Genomic DNA, 20,751 nt, shown 5'->3' with positions numbered 1-20,751 from the left:
TGTCCACATTGATATTCTTTGAGCCTACTATCATTTCAAAACATACAGCAGGAGGATTGGCAACTCTAAAAGAATAAAAAAGCTTTTATAAGACGGGTGTACAGTGCAGTGTGTAGTGCATACAATATTACTGGATCTGATGTATAAACACTGGTATGATTCAGGCCTGAATAGGGGTGCAGGAGACACTCAGACCTCAGCAGCTCTACACCTGTATTGGAGATGAAAAGGTCAGGGATTCAAAATAAAGCTATAAATACGATCATGCCAATTTGAAAGTAATATGCAGGATGTGCCCAAGGTTAAGTGTCACTAGAAATCCCGTCAACTAACAGCCTGCCTGGGTCAAGCGCCCGGTGATTACTAAATGATATGATGAGCATCGTTATGCTTAGTTTCCTAGCCATTTTAGTCTGGCTTTAAATCAGCGGCCCTGTAGTTACTGAGAAATTGTGCCGATGCTTAGTATTGATCATGGCACGAAGGTCGAAGCCATGAGTTGAACACTGGGGAGACCAAATCTCCTGGGGGGGTCCTGCCATTCTAAAACATCCATGCCAATGCTGACAGATCCAAATATTATGCAAAGCTAATGAGTGGAAAATGTTTCACTTATTCCATTTATTTTTTACTAATTTTAAGCATATTTGAATATTGGGGAAGGGGGGCATGTCCCATTGTATCTGACCATCCATCCAGTATGTTTTCTTTGCAAACTTGACAGTAGACCACTGTTCCATATAACAGTTTAATGGGTCTAATTAGTCAGACTAATTCTGTTTACATGGGCACAAACATAATCGGCTATATTCATTTATTCTTTGTCTGTTTTACCACAGCTTTATCCTGGTCAGGGTCGCAGTGGGTCTGGCGAAAGAAATTGAATTTGTCAGAGGAGACCAGAGTTCCCGGAGGAAACCCACACAGACACAGGATTTGAGGAGAACATGCAAACTCCACACAGAAAGGACCCTGGCTGGGAGTCGAACCCAGACTCTTCTCGCAGCTATATTCAAGCATAACCAACAGAGATAAATTATGAAGCCATGTTTCATAGTAAAGACGTTACAGATGTTCTACGTCACCAAATTAATAACTGAAGTTGCTTTATGTAATATTTTGGCCCAGTGGGTTTTCAAAAAACTCACAATGAACATAAATTAGTGTGTTTTTCGTCTATTTTTGCCAAAGATGTGTGTGTGTTTTATATCCTCCACTGCATGGCCATGACATGAAATAAATAAAACACACGTTCCCTAGAAGTGTTTGGACACTTTTAGCACATTTTTTCATCGCTGACGTTTTAAATTCAGAATGTAATTCTTAATTAGTCTTCAGTATCGACTGTGAAAGATACAGAGTCGATATAATACGTTTCTAAACCAAAATGAAAGATTACAAATCATTTTATCCCGAATGACCTGACAGCGCGCTTTAAGTAGGGACGCGTCCCAAATGCACCATGATTCCTGTTCCCTTTGAAGTGCACACTATATTAAAGGCGCTCTAAATGTACTAGACTTAACATTTTAGCACTTAAACTACTGCAGTGCATGGTGGGTTTACAATACGTGTTGTATGTTCTTAAATATGCTTTTAAATGTAGTTTATGAAATGTCACTTGTGCACTACGTAGTAAACAAGACGCGATTTAAGACGCATCGTGCTTCAAGGTACCATGGAGGAAGATGCTGGTTACCGCATGGACTTATGGGTATGTGTGGCACAGCGAGGGCGTATTTTGGCTTTTTATTTGTGTGCATTTGTACAGTATGCATGTGCAGCGTGCATGAATTTGGACTGCAGATCAGATCAGTGCAGGATTAATAACACTGCGGGTTCTTCATGATGCCATTTTAATGCAGTGCTTTGTTCGAAGCAAGGAATCATGGGTAGCCAGAGGGTACCGCAGTCCAGCGATTGCGCCATACGCATCATGCCACAGCCTGCAGTGTGACTGATGCACGAAAGCATGTTTGCATTATGTAAGTGTGCACAGAACGATGGTGCATTTTGGGTGTTTGTGCAAAATACGAGAGGATCAATAGGACACCGGCGGTCACGTGACCGCTGGGACATCTTGGGGGGTGGGCCGCATCCTCTTCTGCAGAGGTCTCCCAATGCCATGCAGAAGGAGAAAGCAAAATGTGCCCGTCCTGACAGCATATCCATCATCCACACCCTGCAAAGCCTGTTTTTATTAATTTGCAATAGTTACAAAAAGAAACATGCACTGATTTTTTTTGCCCCTTTTCCTTCTTTCATGCAGCCCTGCAGGTTCTGCTGTTCAGACGCATGGCCGGCCTTCATGTCACACACATCTGCCAAGGGAAAGAATCCTCACACTCGAGCTCTGCAGTGAGACAGAAAGCCGTGCCGTACGCTGGCGCTCAGGTAGGTTCTGGTTTTATTTGTGCTTTCAGTGTTTCAGCCTTTGAAATGACTTCGGACGGGTTACACGAGGCCTGAGAGCGAGCAGATGTGTTATATAATAGGTGTGTTTTCATTCATTCATTCATCACAGAGTAGAGGTCACATGGCTTCATCAGGCCGGGTCCATACACACATGCAGTTCTTTAATCTTATTATTACATTAATACCGTCTGTATCCTTTCATTTATTCATTTTCTTTAACCGCTTTATCCTGGTCGGCATTGCGGTGGTTCCGGTGCCACTGGGCGCAAGGCAGGGCATACACACACACACAGCAAAACAGTCCCCAGGAGCCACTGTGTGATCTGTATAAAACTTATAAAGCTGGCGAGGATGGTACCAACGGTGCCATACAAGCGGGTGAGAATGATTTTGGGGTTGCTGGGGTAGAAAGAATGTCCAATCGGATACATACACATTTCGATTGGCCCGGTCCATTCATGTTGGGAGGCAGGCAGAGTCAAATCAAATTTGTTTGTGTAGCGGTTTTTACAGTGGACATCATCTCAAAGCAGGTCTACAGATCCAACACCCCTAATGAGCAAGTTGAGGGTCAGGAACCTTGAGAGGAACCTTAAGAGGAACCTTGAGAGGAACCTGGTGAGGAACCTGATGAGGAACTCTGAGAGGATCCTTGAGAGGATCCTGGTGAGGAACCTTGAGAGGAACTTTGAGAGGAACCTTGAACTTTGAAAGGAACCTTGAGAGGAACCTTGTGAGGAACCTTGAGAGGATTTTTGTGAGGAACCTTGAACTTTGGAGGAACCTGGAGAGGAACCAGATTCATCAGAATCATAAGTTTGAGGCAACAGTTTGGGGAAGGCCATGTCTTGTTCCAGCATGAATGCGCCCAAATCGCAAAGCTGGTCATTGAGAAACCTTATTGACCCTAGTGCACGCCCTTGGGACGAATCGGAATGTCAGTTGCAAGTCAGTGGCTTTTCTTTCAACTAAATGCTGGCACAAATTCCAACAGACACACTATAAAATCCTGCCAAATAGTTTCAGTTTTTTAGTGGTCATGGTTTTGGAAGGGTAAGGCAGTGGCTGCTTTACGCAAAATGTACTGGACTATAGATCAGAAGGTTGCTGGGTCAAGTCCCACAGTCGCCCAGGTTGCCACTGCTGGATCTCTGATCAAGGTCAGATGTAGTGTAGTGGTTAAGGTACTGGACTAGTAATTGAAAGGTCGCTAGTTCAAGCCCCACCACTGCCAGGTTGTTACTGTTGGGCCCTTGAGCGAGGCCCTTAACTCTCAATTGTTTGGACAATATACTGTCACAGTGCTGTAAGTCGCGTCAGCAAAATGCAGACAATGTAAATGGATGTCCAACTAGCTTATGGTCGGGTGTCCATATATTTTTGCTCACGTACGTTATTAAGGACCGTTTGCTGTGATTCATCTCGAACTATATACAGAACCCTTCTGTGTAATGACTGGCATCTGATTATATGTAATTTCCTAGCAGCCCAGTGAGTCTCGGCACACTGGTCTGATTACACACACACACACACACACACACACACACACACACCTCCCCCTCCGAGTTCCCAGACGGCGTGTTGCCTCCAGGCCTTTGTTCTTTCGGTTCCTACAGTCTGACGCTGCACCGCTGCCCGTTGCCCGTCCTTAAGTCTTAAATCTTCCAGCGTCTTGCTTTCGAACCCCGTGTTTTTTCTGTCTCTGACTGGCGCAGCTGGTAGCGGCCGAGAGCCACGACTGTCTTTTTCTCACACGTTCACACACACACACACACACACACACACACACTCACACAGAGCACAAGCAGACAAAAGGCCGGAGCAGGCGGTCAGGTCGAAACTAAATGGTGACCCACAGGACAGCAGGAGGAGACAAAAAAAGCAGAATCTTTACCGATACCATCACACACACACACACACAGATGAATATAGAACAGGGCCTTCTGACGGAGGATTCCCAACACGAGAGGGAAATTAGAGATGCAGGGTAGGCACCGTACCCCTTCTGTATGTGTGTGTGTGTGTGTGTTTGCACACTGGTGAGCGTGTGTGTCCGGATCAGACCGGATGTTCGTCTGGTCCAGAGCTGGCACCTGATTTTAATTGACGAGGCTCCGGTCTCTCTCTCTCTCTGGGCGCGATGGGCAGAGGAAGCAGGACGCCGGATGGAGTGAGACGAGCATGAACCGGTGGGTGAGTGAGTGAGTGAGTGAGTGAGGGGGAAGGTTGAGCAGGAAAAAGGAAGAGCAGAACCGGTGCTGTTTACAGAATGGGGTAGAACGGAGAGGCAGAACCCAAACGATTAAAAAAATACAAGGCCAGGTACCGAGCCTGTTTACTACCGATACTCGTACTCCTCCTTTATCTGTATTGTCGTTTATTTCTCTATTTTCTTCGATATGCCAGCAGCCGTGAGCTTTTTTATTTGCTTCATGCTTTATTTAAGCATGTTGATTTGTTTATTTATTGCCGTGTTTCCATCCCGTCGCCGTATGTGAGCGTAAATCCCATTTAGAGCATCCATGTGTGCATGCATGTTCTGTATTTCCTTCATTAAGGCTCCTTATCAGGCCTGGTCTTCCATCTAGAGGCACAATAATGAGGTATAATGAGGATTTTAGGCCGTATCTGTGCAAATTGCATGCAATACATCATGCATGACTGTATATATTATTGATTAATTAAAATCCTTTCCTAAAACCCTATAAAACACGGTCTGACGTGCATGCTCGCTGTGTTTCAGTCATCATACGTGCACTTTTGTACACTTCTTCAGCCTGCAATGCACGATGCATGCAAAACAATCAATGCTGTGATTTCCAGGCCTGGCCGTTCATTAGGAGGTGCGATAAGCATTTTAAATGACCCGTGCTGTGATACCTGGCTGTATTTTTGCAAGCACACGTGCAGTTCTGTATTTTTCAGGAAGAAGCAGCATGGCTTTAGTTCATTGTGTATCATGCACGGCTGTATTTAAGTCGTTCCCAGGCCTAATCTGTGCACACTGAGAGCTTCAGTGTCTATTGTAAAACCTGGAAATATTATAAACATGGTCCAGCGTGCGTGGTGCACAGCTATATTCAAGCACTTCTGTTTTTAACAATAAGCTTGTTTTGACTCTTGACTCTTGAGCGCAGTAGGGAATTTTGACCTCCTGGAATTTAAAGCAGTGTGTATCACGCGTCTTTTTGAGACCTAATCTTTCTTTTCGATGGATTTTGGACACTCTTTGCCTAATATAGCTGTAAAACATGGTCCCGTGTGTATGATGCATGGCTGTATTTTAGTATCAGTGCAGTCTTAACTTTTTTGGGGGGGTTTTGGACCTATTTTCTTCACCTTTTCCAGGTCTGGTGCTTTTAACAGTCCTAAGTTTAGACCTTTACAGGGTTTGGAGCAGGATTTGGAAGGCAGGCAGTTGTGTTGTGGATGGTGGTGGCCTAGTGGGCAGAGCTTTGGGCTATCAACTGAAAGGTTGGGCCACTGTTGGGCCCTTGAGTGAGGTCCTTACATCTCTCGGCTCCAGGGGCGCCGTACAATGGCTGACCCTGTGCTCTGATACATGAAGAAAGCAGTACTGTTGTACTGTACGACATATAAAGACGCTCTATTATTTGTTAATATTTACTTATGATTTGTTGTGGTGCATGATCACTGCCCAGTAATGTGAAGCCGGACCCCCTGTCTCCTCTGTTTCGTCTTTAGCATCTTGAGTTTGTGACAAAACGAACCTGGTGTGCCTGTTTTGGACAGAAATCCTCACGTCGTGGCTGCACTGCAGCACACGCATTATATGAGGAGGCCGGAACCGGCTGAAACCGGTTTCAGGCAGACCAGGAACAATGCAGGCACTGTGCTACAGGGGAGATAGCGTGGCTCCTTCCTGGCAAAAAATGGTGCAGAAGTGGCATCACCGCGGTCAAGCCTGGTCTGTCCGGGCTCCTAAGGTCGGGAAAAGGCCAGGCGACTGCGAGGGCAGCCATGTTTCAAGCAGGATTGCAATTGGAAGCTGAGAAATTGTCACCTAGCCCGGGGAGGGTGCATCTTTGGGGTCGGGGTAGCGCTCGGGCCGGGTGGCTCTCCGGCAGACGTAACGTGACCCCTGCTCGTGTGAGAAAGTGGGATTTTTTTCCCGTTCTCTCCGAGGGGAGAGAGAAAGGAAGGAAGGAAGGAAGGAAGGAGGAGGTGGTGTTCATTGTGGCAGAGGGAGAGTCAGAGGGGGAGGAAGGAAGGACACAAGGATGGAAGGATGTCTCTTCATGCATTAAAATGGTGGAAAGCGAGGGTGAGGAGAGCTTCATTTGCATGCTTTCTCTACCTGTGTGTGTGTTTACTGGGGTTCTGGTTCTGGTTTCTATGGTCTGATGACATGCCGGGTTTGTTGGATCAGCTTTTCTGGCTCATTTCGAGGCCTCGTACAGCCTTTAGTCTGTATATTACCATTTCTGACCATTTCTGATCATTTCTGTCTCTCTGCGGTGCATTTCTGTCTGGCTTTTCTGTCTTACCTTCATTGTTTGAGTGTGTGTGTTTTGAGAGGAGGAGGGAGCAGGCCGTGTCGGCCCTGCCTGTGCAGTGCGTGCAGATGTTAGCAGCAGTAATGGAGGACGTGCTGCCTGCAGGGATTAGATCCGGCTCTCATGGCTCACCCTTCTTTCCTGTCTCGCTCTCAGTACCATGTTTTTACTCTACTCTTCATATCACAACACACTTGAGGTCATCCGCCTCGGTTCGTCCTCGTCCAGTCTTGTCCAGATTGTATTGTTTTGGCCTGCTCCGATGGTACGATCCGGGTTCATGAATGGACTCATCCAGCTGATCCGCATCACGACAGTCTGAGCAGTTTTAATATTTCTGCAACTGTTTATATTTAGGACATACAGAGGAACCTCGATTTAACGGACTAAAATAGGGGAGCGCTGGTCCGAAACAGTGAGTTTGGTTCCAGGGGCTGCAAAAATATATGCAAACACAGCACAAACGTGCTCAACATGCACACAGTAGGAAAATGAACCTGTAAATAAATATTAAAATTGATGTACTGCACTACTGAGGACAAAACTTCATTTACCTCGTGTGATGGAGATGTTTTTATTTGCTGTGATCATAAAGTGGGGTCTTTTATCTATAGAGTATCTATTACTCTGAGTCTGGAGCAGGGCTGGTGCACATCTAAGCACTAGAACTTGCAAACATGAAGCATAAAACACAGAGAAAAAGGCGAAACAAAGCTTAAATTTACAGGAAGAAACCTTGAGAGGAACCAGACTCAGCAGGGACCCCCGTCCTTCTTGGGTGGTCTGGAGAATCATTTGTATAAATAGGATTTAACTAGAAGTTATAACTAGCAAAAATAATGTGAGTTATTATTCAGTTCAGTCTGTGATAAAGTCTGTAGTGAGTTCTTGACATTGTTGGTGCAAACACGCCAGGTTTCCGTCACATCTGGCAGGAGCAGCGTTGTTGGCACGGCAGTCTCGACTCACAGGATTCAACCTCGGGTGGGTAAACAGGTTTCCCTTAGAACCACCTCGGGGTAAAACAACAGAAAATGTAGTTAAAAATGTACAATGTGAATGAAGTGAATTAGTGAACTAGTGGGCAATCGCTGAACTACAATCAGACCGGACGTTCGGTTTTCCAGATTTTGTCCGTTAAATCCGACATCTGTTAAATGGAGGTCCGTTAAATCGAGGTTTTTTACTGTACTTTAATGTCCTAAAAAAGGACAATATAAAAAGGGGAATTTGGGTGATTCTCATTCATCAACAAGCTTTTGGTTTAAACTCAGATTTACCCAGATTTAAGGTGCCAGTTTTGGAGCTGGGGTCAGTCTGGTCCAGATGCCTTTTCACCGTCACGCACGTCATATCATTACACCTTCATGGCTTTTGATTGGTCAGCTTCTCTCCTTGTAGCAGACCAGCCCCGATAATGTGATCCACGTCGTGATGTCTTTAGTCTGGCAAATTTTTGGTCTTCCTCGTCTTTCCGCGAGTCCTGTCATAACAGAGTCGTCACAAATAAAGGAACGAGCCTTCCCTAAAGTGTTGCTGCACAGTTAGATCCTTCTTATCATTTATTTCTTACACCTGTCAGGAACTGTTGTGGCTAAACGACTGATATTGAGTCATTAGAAGGGGCGTCCCAATACTTTTGTCCATATCGTGTAATTTAGTAAAATTCACTCACTCACTTTCTTAACCGCTTATCCAATCAGGGTCACGGGGGGTGCTGGAGCCTATCCCAGCTTTTCAATGGGCGCAAGGCACACAGTAACACCCTGGACGGGGCGTCCACACACACACACACACACGCATTCACCTACAGGGCAATTAAGTGTCTCCAATAAACCTGACTGCATGTTTTTGGACTGTGGGAGGAAACCGGAGCTCCCGGAGGAAACCCACACAGACACGGGGAGAACATGCAAACTCCACACAGAGGACCCGGACCGCCCCAACTGGGGATCGAACCCAGGACCTTCTTGCTTTGAAGCGACGGTGCTACCCACGAGCCACCGTGCCACCCACATAGTAAAACTAATGTAAGTTAAATGTTTTCTTTTCCTTTTCTTTTTGAAGGCCTTTAGCTCGTTTTAATAAGACCATGGGCGACATGAAGACCCCAGACTTCGACGATCTGCTCGCGGCCTTTGACATCCCTGACATGGTCGACCCCAAGGCTGCCATCGAATCCGGCCACGACGACCACGAGGGTCAGCTCAAACAAAACGCCCACCACGACGAGGACTCCCACGCCACCTCCGGACCAGACGTCGGGGTCAGCGTGATCGTTAAGAACGTCCGAAACCATGACGGCAACAGCAGTGACCACTCAGACAGAGTTTCAGATAGAGATATTCACCCGTCAGCCGGAAATGGACTGCACAATGGGTTGGTTGTGGTCTCCTCTAAGAACAAGCTTCAGAAAGGGGGAGGTCACGGGGCAGAAGCGACCGGCTCGACGCTGAACCAGTTCAGTCCGATCTCCAGTGCTGATGAGTATGACGAAGATGACAGGATTGAAGTGGATGACCCTTTAGATAGGCAAAACAGTTTACCTTGCCTTAGACCCAACCCTCTTGCAGGACTTGGCTCCAAGAGACAAGAGCTCCGTCTACAAACATCTAACTTTGACGGCCGATATAAGACAGGAACTAATGGCAAGTACGGGCACAAAAAAATGGAAATGACCAACACTAATGGAACTTTAGGTCCTTACGAGCCTCCAAAACCAAGAAAAATAGAGAACCAACCCAAGGGAGTAGTGAAGGCTCCAGAGGGAAAAGAAGCAAGGGAGCCGGTTGTTGGGTTGAGTATGACCAACCACCCTCAAGCAAAAGCGAAATCGTCACCCAAGCTTTCATCCTGCATCGCTGCTATCGCTGCCCTTAGCGCAAAGAAAACCAACCCAGACTCGCCTGCTGCTAAACCCCTTGTCACGAAACAAGACTCGCCCAGAGAGGCAAAAGAAAGCCCTAAAGTAACAGTGAAGCTTCCGGAGCAGGAGTCGGCCATGGAGCTCGCCAAGAAAGGTCTCTCCAAACAACCTGAGAGTCCCTGCAGCGTTACCAGCGAGAACAGCAGCAAAGGCTCCCCGTCATCCCCTGCTGGAACCATCCCAGTCGTTCCAAAGGTCCGCATCAAAACCATCAAGACGTCCTCAGGTCAGATCAAGAGGACCGTCACGAGGGTGCTGCCAGAGTTTGACCAGGAGGGTCTGAGGAAAGGTTTCGACTCGGCATCTCTTGTGGTGTCTTCTCTCTTGTCCTCGCCCTCCTCGAACTCTCTTTTGTCGTCTCCTTCCCGGACATCGATACCCACCACGGTGGTCACAACTTCTGCCGGCTCCGCTATCGAAGTCACAAAGCAAATGACCATCAAGCCTGTGGCTACTGCCTTTTTACCGGTATCTGCCGTCAAGACAGCCGGCTCCAAGGTGATTAACCTGAAACTGTCAAATAACACGACGGTAAAAGCCACGGTCATACCCGCCGCGTCCATCCAGAGTGCCAGCAACGCCATCCTCAAAGCTGCCAACGCTATTCAGCAACAAACTGTTGTGGTGCCTGGTTCCAGCCTAGCAAGCACCAAAATCATGCCAAAGACTGTCCACCTGACCAACCTGAACCTCCTTCCTCAAGCCACGTCAGCCTCAGAGCTCCATCAGGTCTTGTCCAAACAATCGCAACCCATCAAACAAGCCATGCTGGCCAGCCAGACTCCTAAGAAAGTATCTCGAGTGCAAGTGTTAGCCAGCTCACAAAGTTCAGTTGTTGAGGCCTTCAACAAGGTCCTGAGCAGCATCAATCCCGTTCCAGTCTATGTCCCCAATCTTTCCCCTCCTTCCTCAGCTTGCATCTCATTACCGTCCCGTGGCTATAAATGTCTCGAGTGCGGCGACTCCTTTGCTCTGGAGAAAAGCCTAACCCAACATTACGACCGACGGAGTGTCCGCATCGAAGTCACCTGCAACCACTGTGCCAAGAACCTGGTCTTCTACAACAAGTGCAGCCTCCTGTCCCATGCCAGGGGCCACAAGGACAAAGGTGTGGTCATGCAGTGCTCACACCTCATCTTGAAACCTATCCCTGCAGATCAGATGATCTCTGCCCTGTCGGTTACCTCTAGTGCCCCCATTTCCTCTTCAGGCCTGGGAGGTCAGAGGAAGAGTGAAACCACAGTCGTCTCCGCACCCTCATCGGCTCCCGTGGCGCCAGCCATGCCGCTGGACGAAGACGCTTCCAAACTTAGAGCGAATCTCAAGTGCTTGGAGTGTAACGAGCTGTTCCAGGAGGAGTCTTCGCTGGCCATGCACTATCAACAGGCTGTGGATTCGAGTGGACAAGTATGTTTGTGTTCTGTCCATTGTACATGTCGTTCCAGAGTAAAGAACCATGGTGTGAAAACCAATAGAGCAGGAGGTCAGTCAGGATCAGTGAGGTCTAGCTGAATGACTTTCACCCGGTCTACATGGAGGAGGGTGACACATAAAGACTATGGAAGGGTGGATGGGAATTTTCCAGTAGGTTAGGGTCGATTAGTAAGGTGCTGAACAGACCAAATGTAACAAGGGAAGAGTATTGGTAGAGGTAGTGCTGGAAATGTGCTGGTGTAGGTTCTCGAGGCAACTGGACTTCTTTTGGGTTTTTGAAGATGTTACACCTCTCATTTAAGACTCCAATTCCAAAAGCTGATGGGGAGTCGCAGGTATTGGATCTCTAATGGGGTGGTCCTGAGAGTCTTTGACTCACCCTGACATTATATGAGTCGATAGAGTCACATGGGTTGAAGTGTGAATGGGGGTTGAAGCGTCATAGAAGGGGTCTCAAGACTTCTTTATAGGTGGCTGATTGGTGTCATAAACCACCACCTCTGTTCAGTTGTTCTGTTCCATCGGTCCATCATTAAACACCTCGACCCATGTGACCCAAACGACTCAAATGAGGGTGTGGAAACAACATCTTGGCTTGCATTATAGCAGGATGGGTCAACAACTCTCAGAACCATGTCCAAGGTGACAACTCCATTAGAAGTTCAATACCTGAAGGTGGTCCTGAGAGTCGTTCACCCATCCTGCCATCATGTGAGTCGTTAGAGTCACATGGGTTGAGGTGTCAATAGGGGTTAAACCAAGGAACGCCATGGAAGGGGTCTTAAAGGCTAAGCACCAGCTAATATTGAAATTTTAAACACATACATGCATCGAAAGTTGAGTTCCTAACTTGTGATTATTGATAGTTAGAAAACATTTTTTTTTTACAAATTCAAGGAATACGGCTTAAAATTCTGATGTTTTGCGTCGCTCGCGGTCTTCGGATTCTGTCACAGGCGTCGCACGTGTGACGTAGATGGTGGACAACAACTCAAGAAGTTGAATGGAAGGCGATGCAAAATGATTAAAAGCTGCGCTGTGTTTGGCTGCAATAATTCAATTCAACACCAACACCGATTTGATATTATCGCCAAATATATCAATATTATATATCTAGATAGATATATAGATGAGGCAGCTTTAGGACAAATCAAATGCGTGTTTATTGGTAAATACTGAACAGAGCAGGGATGCGCTATAAGGATGCGCGTCTTTTCTCTATTAAAAAAGGTTTAAATTTAGCTTCTATCCTAGGCTAGATATACACTGTAAAACGAAAAAAAAGTGTTTAGGCTAAATATTTTAAAAGCACTAATCTGATCAAAATATGGTATAAATAAAAATAGAATAAAGGCTGAAAGACCTTAAACCTGCGTTATCATGCGCGCTAAACCAACACATTCACCTGATGTGGTTTCAGAGAGGATCTGAGAGGGGTAGCGATGTTCCCCTCAGCACTAAATCTCTCTCTGATGGTGCTCGGTGCACTAATACACACCTGTACTGTACCTGCATGCATACTTTACAGAGCAGAGCAAATCTAGCCTGGTTATCGCGCCAATATTACCCATCTATTTAGTAGGTATAATTAACATAACAATATATACTACATTTTAAGTTATTATTCGTTTCAATACATTTTTATTCAACGAAAAAATACATTTCAATCATTCCAGCAAGAGAGTGTCTGCAGGCTGCAATGCCATATTAACCCTCATTAAGTGTTTTAGAACGCCGAGGCTGTTTAAATATAGTCTATATTACAATTATTTTATTGAGTGTGAACCATTAATAAACTTGCCTATAATTACTGTTGCCATTGTTTCCATTTTAAAACACAAAGCCTGACACTCAGAAAGAAAGAAAGAAAGAAAGAAAGAAAGAAAGAAAGAAAGAACGTTATACAGGCACCCCCACTGTCACTGCAGATTAATCCTCTTCATTAAATTCAGAAATAGCTTCGGAATCTGAAAAACCAGCACTGGAAAATTCGCTGTCCAAGTCAGTCATAACGGTGTAGTAGTACACTGTTGTCCACCAGTGACGTCACGCTGCAACTTCCTGGAATTTCCGGAGCGACCTCGGGTTTTTCCGTCAATTTACTTGAAATCGTCGATTTTTGAGTGAATTAAACAAGTTATTTACATTTTATTCACGTGTATGGTTTTTAACTAGCTAAAATAATGTGAAATATTTAGAGAGGTCCATTAGGTGGTGCTTAGCCTTTAAGGCTACTTTATAGGTGGCTGATTGGTGTCGTGAACCACCACCTCTGTTCAGTTGTTCCATTGGTCCATCGTTGAACACCTCGACCCATGTGACCCTAACGACTTGCAGGATGGGTCAACAACTCTCAGGATCACTTCCATTGGTGGTTAAATACCTTGGACTCCCCATTAGCTTTCAGACCTGAGAGCCTTTCAGATGAGAGGTTCAACATCTTTGAGAACCCAAAAGAAGTCCAGTTGCTTTCAACTCAAGGACTCAAGACGGTATTGCTGGACACTAAAGTCTTTCTTAGAGATCTCATATAGATGTCAAAAATAGGCGTTCAGGTGGCACAGTAGCCTATCAGCCCTGCTGGTTGGGCGTCCTCCAGGCTCAGTTAGCCGTGTCTGAGAAAGAGAAGGCTAAAATAAGGTTCACCTTGTTGCCGCTGCAAATGGCGTACTAGCATCTTTAACCTCTTACTGTTGTTCTTACAGAAAACCTGCACCGTCTGCCAGATGCTGCTGCCAAACCAGTGCAGCTTCACCTCGCACCAGCGCATCCATCAGCACAAGTCGCCGTACGTCTGCCCGGAGTGCGGTGGCACCTGCCGCTCCGTCCATTTCCAGTCCCACGTCACCAGGAACTGCCTGCACTACACACGTCGAGTGGGCTACCGGTCAGTCCCCGCTTCAGCTAATGTGGTTATTATTTCATTATTTTATCACTAAGTGTTAATGTTCGGTCACCAAACGTGTGTCGTTCACTTTAGCAGTTTCTGTTTGTACGGGGATCAAAGCTTTAATTTATTTCATTCATCAGTAATTGGCTTTTAAATTGGCAATTGTGGTAAAACATGCTAGCCCACCAGAGCTGACGTCTCAAACTCACGGGTTCGAATCTCAGCTCTGCTACAGGCAGACAAGGCGCATACACGGACACTGATTGGCACGATTGATGGTACCTGCACAATGAAACAGGGTCTTAATGGGGATCTCCGTGCGCGATACGGATCTCCATATGAACCCGCCTCTTGCAGGTGAAAAGAAGTGGTCTCTGGAAGCTTTCGTGAGTGAAGTCCTGTTTTTTTCCTTTTTTTTTTAGATGTGTCCACTGCAGCGTGATCTTCACAGACGTCGCCACGCTCAAGTCCCACATTCAGGCCTCGCACTGCGAGATCTTCTACAAATGTCCTATTTGCCCCATGGCCTTCAAATCTGCCCCGGGGACTCACTCCCACGCCTACACTCAGCACCCGGGCGTGAAGATCGGAGAGCCTAAGTGAGTCTTATTGATTACACTGTACTCTACATATACTGCATGGTCGGAAGTATTTGGACGGCTGACCGTGAGCTTGCTGGACATCCAGACTTTAAATGATGTGTTTGGGAATTTGTGCTGATTGATCAGTTGATGTTCCGGTTCATCGCAGAGCTGTTTTTGTGCTGGACGCTGTGGTTCAGAGCTGTCCCAGTGCATTTGTCCATATCTTGTTTTGACATTTAATAACCATGTCAAATCATTTCCTTCACCGTAGTGCCGGCAGCGCGGTGTTTGTTGTTTTTTCCACACCCAGCCGTCACTGATGAAAAGAGCAGGTGGCTGTATTGTGTTTCGGTGTGAGCGTATCGGGAAATTTAATCACACCTGACTGTGTGGACCGTAATAATCACTGGTGAACGAAGGAGCTTTTAATTTGGGATCAGACCCCCAAGTTTCCCTTCAGTGTTCAGAGTTCTGTACTTTTCTCTCAGCCACAGTCACACAAAAAAAGTCTTTTTATCTGTAATATCCTGAATATATGTGTTTGTCGAGGTGTTTTGTTGGTAGTGACCCGAGTCTCCTGATCAGCTTTGGATTATCCGGTCATCTGCATTACAGATATTAAATCAGGGCCGCTCAAGCTTTTTGTCGAGCTCCAGAGTTTAAATCTCAGCTCTGCTATCAGTCGGTCGGGCGTCTACACATGCTCTGACATGACCGGCTGTGTCCGGGGGAGGGAAAGCTGAAAAGATTTCTCATTAATGCTGCACTAGCGGCCTCTACTGGCTGGTCCAGGCACTGCATGAAGACGGTGAATAACAGAGAGCAGAGTACAACCCTCCCCAGCCAGGGTCACGGTCTACAGCAATAGACGTTGGATAGACTAGACTGGGAGAAACATGCATTAATACTATAAATAAAATGTAAATATAATATCTGAGCTCATAGTCGACCAGGTATCTGTATACTTGTCCATCATAAAAAGGGAACATGCCACCATAACGACACGTCAAATATTAAGATGATGTGAGGTTCTGAGGGATAGACCAAAACTCGTCACCCGTCAGTGTTTCCTTTCGTTACTCCATTTACACTCTGTAGCAAAAGTATGTGGACACCCCCAGTACCTGATGACGCTTCTAACCATCGTTTTGGTTCTCTCTAGGTTGATTTATAAATGCTCCATGTGTGACACGGTCTTCACCCAGCAGATCTTACTGTACACACACTTCGACCAGCACATCTCCACTCAGAAAGTGTCCGTCTTCAAATGCCCCGACTGCTCCATGCACTACGCCCAGAAGCAGCTCATGCTGGATCACATTAAGGTGAGGACGTTCGTTTAACAGTTCTGGGATAAGTGAGGCTTAAAGTGACACGTCGGTCAGCTGGTTGCCGAGCAAAATGTTGGTGATGTAAAGCTTACTCGTCTGTGGACAGTGTTGCTAATGTTGCTGCTGCTTTTAATTTTTGATAATAAGATAAAATTATCAGGACAAATTGCCTTTCTTTCTTGCATTTTTTAACCTTATTTTGGTAAAAAAATAAAAAAAAGATCCAAAGCAAACAAACAAAATAGAATTGATTCAAAACAAATAAACAAAATAGATTTGATCCAAAACAAACAAATAATAATTGAAGCAAAACAAACAAACAAAAAAGAATTGATCCAAAACAAACAAACAAAATAGAATTGATCCAAAACAAACAAAAAATAATTGAAGCAAAACAAACAAAATAGAATTGATCCAAAACCAACAAAATAGAATTGATCCAAAACAAATAAACAAAAGAGAATTGATCCAAAACAAACAAACAAAACAGAATGACCCAAAACAAACAAAATAGAATTGATCCAAAACAAACAAACAAAACAGAATGACCCAAAACAAACAAAATAGAATTGATCCAAAACAAACTTTTGACCTCTAGTGTAGATAAGATGAAAGCCGCCGGTGTCGTTTTACATGCTAACCCTCATACGTCTCTATTTCCGCTCTAGTCAACACACGGGACGCTGAAGAGCATCGACGGTCCTCCTAACCTGGGCGTCGGCCTTCCGCTGAGCACCAAACCCATCAACTCCATGAACCCCGGCAACACCAACAACCCTAAAGAACCGGGTTCGACTAACGGCCTGGAAAAAGGCGAGAGGAAACCCTCACCTCCCGCCAAAAAACACGCCGACACCACCGGCGAGCTGAAAAAGACCTCGTCCTCGTCCTCCTCCTGTCCCGGCTGGACGTGTAAGGACTGCGGGCGGCTCTTCACCCAGAGAGAGGTCTTCATCACCCACATGAAGAGAGAGCACGGCAAGGTGATGCCACCTGTAGGCTAATACAGGATCTGTTTGGGATGGGACGTCCAGCGAGCTCACGGTCGGGTGTCCAGACACTTACACCCACAGCAGGCGGATCAGAGCCGAATTATTCACATCAGTCAGAAATCAGAGCTAATAAGAGGGAACTTGAGTGTTTTGTATTATTAGCAGGTGTATAAATGGACCCCCGCGGTAATAATGGCTCCTAATAATGATCAGCTGATGCGGGAACACATGGGGGCGTTAATATTAACCAATCAGAGTGGAATATCATGGCTAGCTCTGTGTTTGGGGTGTCTGGGCTTTACAAAGCGCTCTGATGAGAGTACAAACACAGTGAGTCAGTTGGGGGTGGGTGGGGACGTGTTTACTTACGTGTTTTAAAAGAGGTAACTGTCTGAAGCTTCTACCATACGAATGCAGCCACGTCCTAAAATCCTGATCTCTACTAATTTGACACACTATTTAGCACAGTGGCATGCGATTTGGCCCTTCCTTCAGAAGCCCTAGACTGGCACATAGAGTACAAATTGAATTCGTTCCTACCCTAATGAACCTTCCGTCCGCCGGACGGAAAAGCAGGTCCTGACAGACAGGTCCTGTTTGAGGGGTGAAATGGTTCAAAAATTGTTTTGCAAGCAAATGAGCCGTTTGCCTGCACGACCAATCCAGTGTTCTCAGGTCAGATATATGTAAATAAATAAATAAGCGTTTGCTCTCTCACTCCACAGCAACTGAAGAAGCATCCGTGTCGTCAGTGTGAGAAGTCGTTCAGTTCCTCCCACAGTCTGTGCCGACACAATCGGATCAAACATAAAGGAGTCCGGAAAGTTTATACCTGCCCGTAAGTACATGTGGGAATTTGTATGATACCAGAGCAAAAGCAGAAATGCTGTTAAACACAGTGGTTTATTTATAAACGATAATAATAATATTTCTAATTGTGTGATATAGCATTAAATCATTTTGATACAGGCACTGTATTTATTCAGTTCGTCTTTGTTGATGTAATGAGCTACTTCCACCACTAGGGTCTTTGGGAGGTATTTCTTCGGAGAAAACTTAATAACTCAATAGCAGACATTCTTTGTTTGCTGTGATTTAAATGGGTTTGTGGTACTAAAAAATGGAGTGGCTGTAAGGCGGCTCCGGTGGCTGTAAAGCAGCTCAAGTGGCTGTAAGGCTTCTCAGGCGGCTGTAAAACAGCTCGAATTAACATGAGGTGGCCCAGGTGGCTGTAAGGCTTCTCAGGCGGCTGTAAGGCTTCTCAGGTGGCTGTAAGGCTGCTCAGGTGATTGTGAGGCGGTTCAGATGGCTGTAAAGCAGCTCTAGTGGCTGTAAGGCGGTTTGGGTGGCTGTAAGGCGACTCAGGTGGCTGTAAAGCAAGTCAGGTGGCTGTGAGTGACTGTGAGGTGATTCAGGTGATTGTGAGGCGGTTGAGGTGGCTGTAAAGCAGCTTGAGTAACTGTGAGGTGGCCCGGGTGGCTGTAAGACTCCTCAGGTGGTTGTTAGTTTGATTTTATTTTGTGAAACCGCTGATGGTCTGTCTCATCAGAAAATGTCCGGACTCCAAACGCACTTTCTCTAAGAGGCTGCTGCTAGAAAAACACATGGAGCTGCTGCACGGTGTCATGGAGACGGAGAGGAAAACTGCTCCGGAGTCCAACAGCACCGATGAGCCCAGCATTAAAGAGCAGGTACCAGTTAATACCAGTTACTGCTGGATTTCAAGGGACTACTTTTGTAACCGCGGTGCTGATTTTCATTATTTTTGTTGTGTGTGTGCGCAGGTCCGCAGCCTCAAGCGGAAGCTGAACTCTGAAGGTGAGGACGCCGAGGAGGATGAGGAAGAGGAGGATGATGAGGAAGGAGGACAGAGTAAAAGAATGTCCAGTCGAGAGCGCGTGGACTCCGTGTCTCAGCCCGTAAAGAAACTGAAGGTGACCGTTTTGAAGACGCACCGATGCGCCGTGTGCGGTTTCACCACCACCGAAATCGGCCAGTTCCAGAAGCACCTCCCGCAGCACAAGACCGACGGCTCGTCCCACCAGTGCAGCCAGTGTGGCCTGTGCTACACCTCGCGCCACTCGCTCGCCCGTCACCTGTTCATCATCCACAGGCTGAAGGAGGCGCCGAGCGCGGGCGAGCAGCAGGAGAACGCCCCCGACGTGCCCGACACCCAGTGCAGGGTGTGCGGCAAGACCTTCGACACGGAGCCGGCGCTCAACACGCACATGCGCACGCACGGCATGGCCTTCATCAAGTCCAAGAGACTGAACGCTGCTGAGAAGTGAGAAGCGCCGCCCCCCGCTGGACGGAGTCGGAATCTGTCGGAGTGTTTAATCAGGAAGAGTTTCACGGTGACGCGTGGGACGTATCGAACACGCGGCGAGTGAAAGCGAGGATAGATCAGCTTTAGAGACGTTATATGTCTTGTTTGTATGCTCACGTACGACACGCTGTATATAATTACACATTATATGAGAAAACGTATAATATAAACACGTACGCACAAAATATCCGTGTGTGTTTACACATGTAATATATAGAGAGTGAATTCACGTGTATTTAAATATCCACCAGAGCGCGTTTTTGTACTTTACGATCGATGTTTGTATGAGTGTTAGAGATCTTTTATACAGCAGAACTTTTATTTTATTAGATCCGTCTTGTGTTCCTTTAGGTCCAGAACTTCATTCAGCTCAACTTACTCACTCAAACCAGAATCAGTCTAAACAGTGATACACTACAAAGACAAAAATATTGGGACACCCCTTTTAATTTTTTAACTTTTTTGTGTGTTTTAGCCACAACAGCTGTGTTGTAGGCCTGTGTATGGGAATTTGTGTCAGCTTAGAACATTGTGTTATATGGCTGGGCACTAATGTTGTTCGGAAAAGCCTCAGTTGATGTTCCGAGTTTTTCTTCGTGGCTTTATAGAGCTCGCTTTGTGCACAGGGGCCTTCCCTAAACTGTTCCTGCAAAGTTGAAAGCATGTAATTTCCTTTATATGACTGATTTATTACACTTGTTAGTAATTGCTGTGGCTCAAACACATAAACTCGGTAATTGGAAAGGGCGTCCTAATACTTTTGTCCATACAGTGTACCATATCTACAGTGTGAAAAAGTAATTGCACCTCTCCTAACTGCCTCCGAAAGAATTTTAGATCAGAACAAACTCCAGTAAAGGCACAGCACACTTCGTAAAACATCATTTCAGTGGCTATAAATCAGACACACTGCTGCTGTCAGGTTCAGGTCTCACCCGGTCCCAGCCAGGCCGCTCCAGAACCTGTATTGTTTTCTTTCGGCTTCTTAAATTTAAACTTGCTTTTGTTTATCAGACCTCAGTCCTGGTGTGTAACCCAGTTACACTTCAGCTCATGGACAGATGACTTTATGTTCTTTAACATAAAGAAAGTTGGAACTTTTTAGGCAAAAAGGGTTTTGTTGTTGAATGTTAAAAATTGCTGCCATAAACTTTTGGGAATCATCCAGGTGCATTTTGGTGTCATTTCTCTGAATTAGCGGTGATTTCCTTCTTGCTACCGTCGTCTGAGAAACCACCCGTGAACACCACAATTCATGACGTCCGCGATTCTGAGTCTAATTGTCCATTTGTGACTTTCTAAATGAGGAGTTAATGAGGTTCTGGGGAGATTTCAG

General features: G+C 45.9%; 1 protein-coding gene across 3 annotated transcripts; it reads left to right on the top strand.

Annotated features, from left to right (window-relative positions):
* Positions 1-2,349: 2,349 nt before the first annotated feature.
* On the top strand, positions 2,350-19,643 carry znf532 (zinc finger protein 532). 3 transcript variants are annotated; one of them, XM_063011759.1, is made up of 9 exons: positions 2,350-2,394; positions 9,000-11,265; positions 13,998-14,179; positions 14,605-14,781; positions 15,929-16,091; positions 16,766-17,080; positions 17,815-17,927; positions 18,639-18,780; positions 18,874-19,643. In XM_063011759.1, the coding sequence occupies exons 2-9, from the start codon at positions 9,025-9,027 to the stop codon at positions 19,375-19,377; spliced, it is 3,837 nt and encodes a 1,278-aa protein (XP_062867829.1). In that variant the 5' UTR covers positions 2,350-2,394; positions 9,000-9,024; the 3' UTR covers positions 19,378-19,643. The 3 variants fall into 3 exon arrangements, with proteins under 3 accessions (XP_062867829.1, XP_062867831.1, XP_062867830.1); XM_063011761.1 differs by lacking the exon at positions 2,350-2,394 and adding an exon at positions 4,678-4,737; XM_063011760.1 differs by lacking the exon at positions 2,350-2,394 and adding an exon at positions 6,646-6,700.
* The last annotated feature ends 1,108 nt before the right edge of the window (positions 19,644-20,751 follow it).

This window comes from Trichomycterus rosablanca, chromosome 16 (genome assembly GCF_030014385.1).
Source record: "Trichomycterus rosablanca isolate fTriRos1 chromosome 16, fTriRos1.hap1, whole genome shotgun sequence".
NCBI classification, from domain to species: domain Eukaryota; kingdom Metazoa; phylum Chordata; class Actinopteri; order Siluriformes; family Trichomycteridae; genus Trichomycterus; species Trichomycterus rosablanca.
The sequence above is the reverse complement of the archived record's forward strand: the minus strand, read 5'-3'. Positions and strand labels throughout refer to the sequence as shown.

Excerpts from the sequence above, each read along its gene's own strand:
- znf532 (XM_063011759.1), top strand. The coding sequence starts at position 9,025 with ATGGGCGACATGAAGACCCCAGACTTCGACGATCTGCTCGCGGCCTTT. Across the intron at positions 11,266-13,997 it reads CTGTGGATTCGAGTGGACAA|AAAACCTGCACCGTCTGCCA; the intron begins GTATGTTTGTGT and ends TTGTTCTTACAG. Across the intron at positions 16,092-16,765 it reads TCATGCTGGATCACATTAAG|TCAACACACGGGACGCTGAA; the intron begins GTGAGGACGTTC and ends TTTCCGCTCTAG.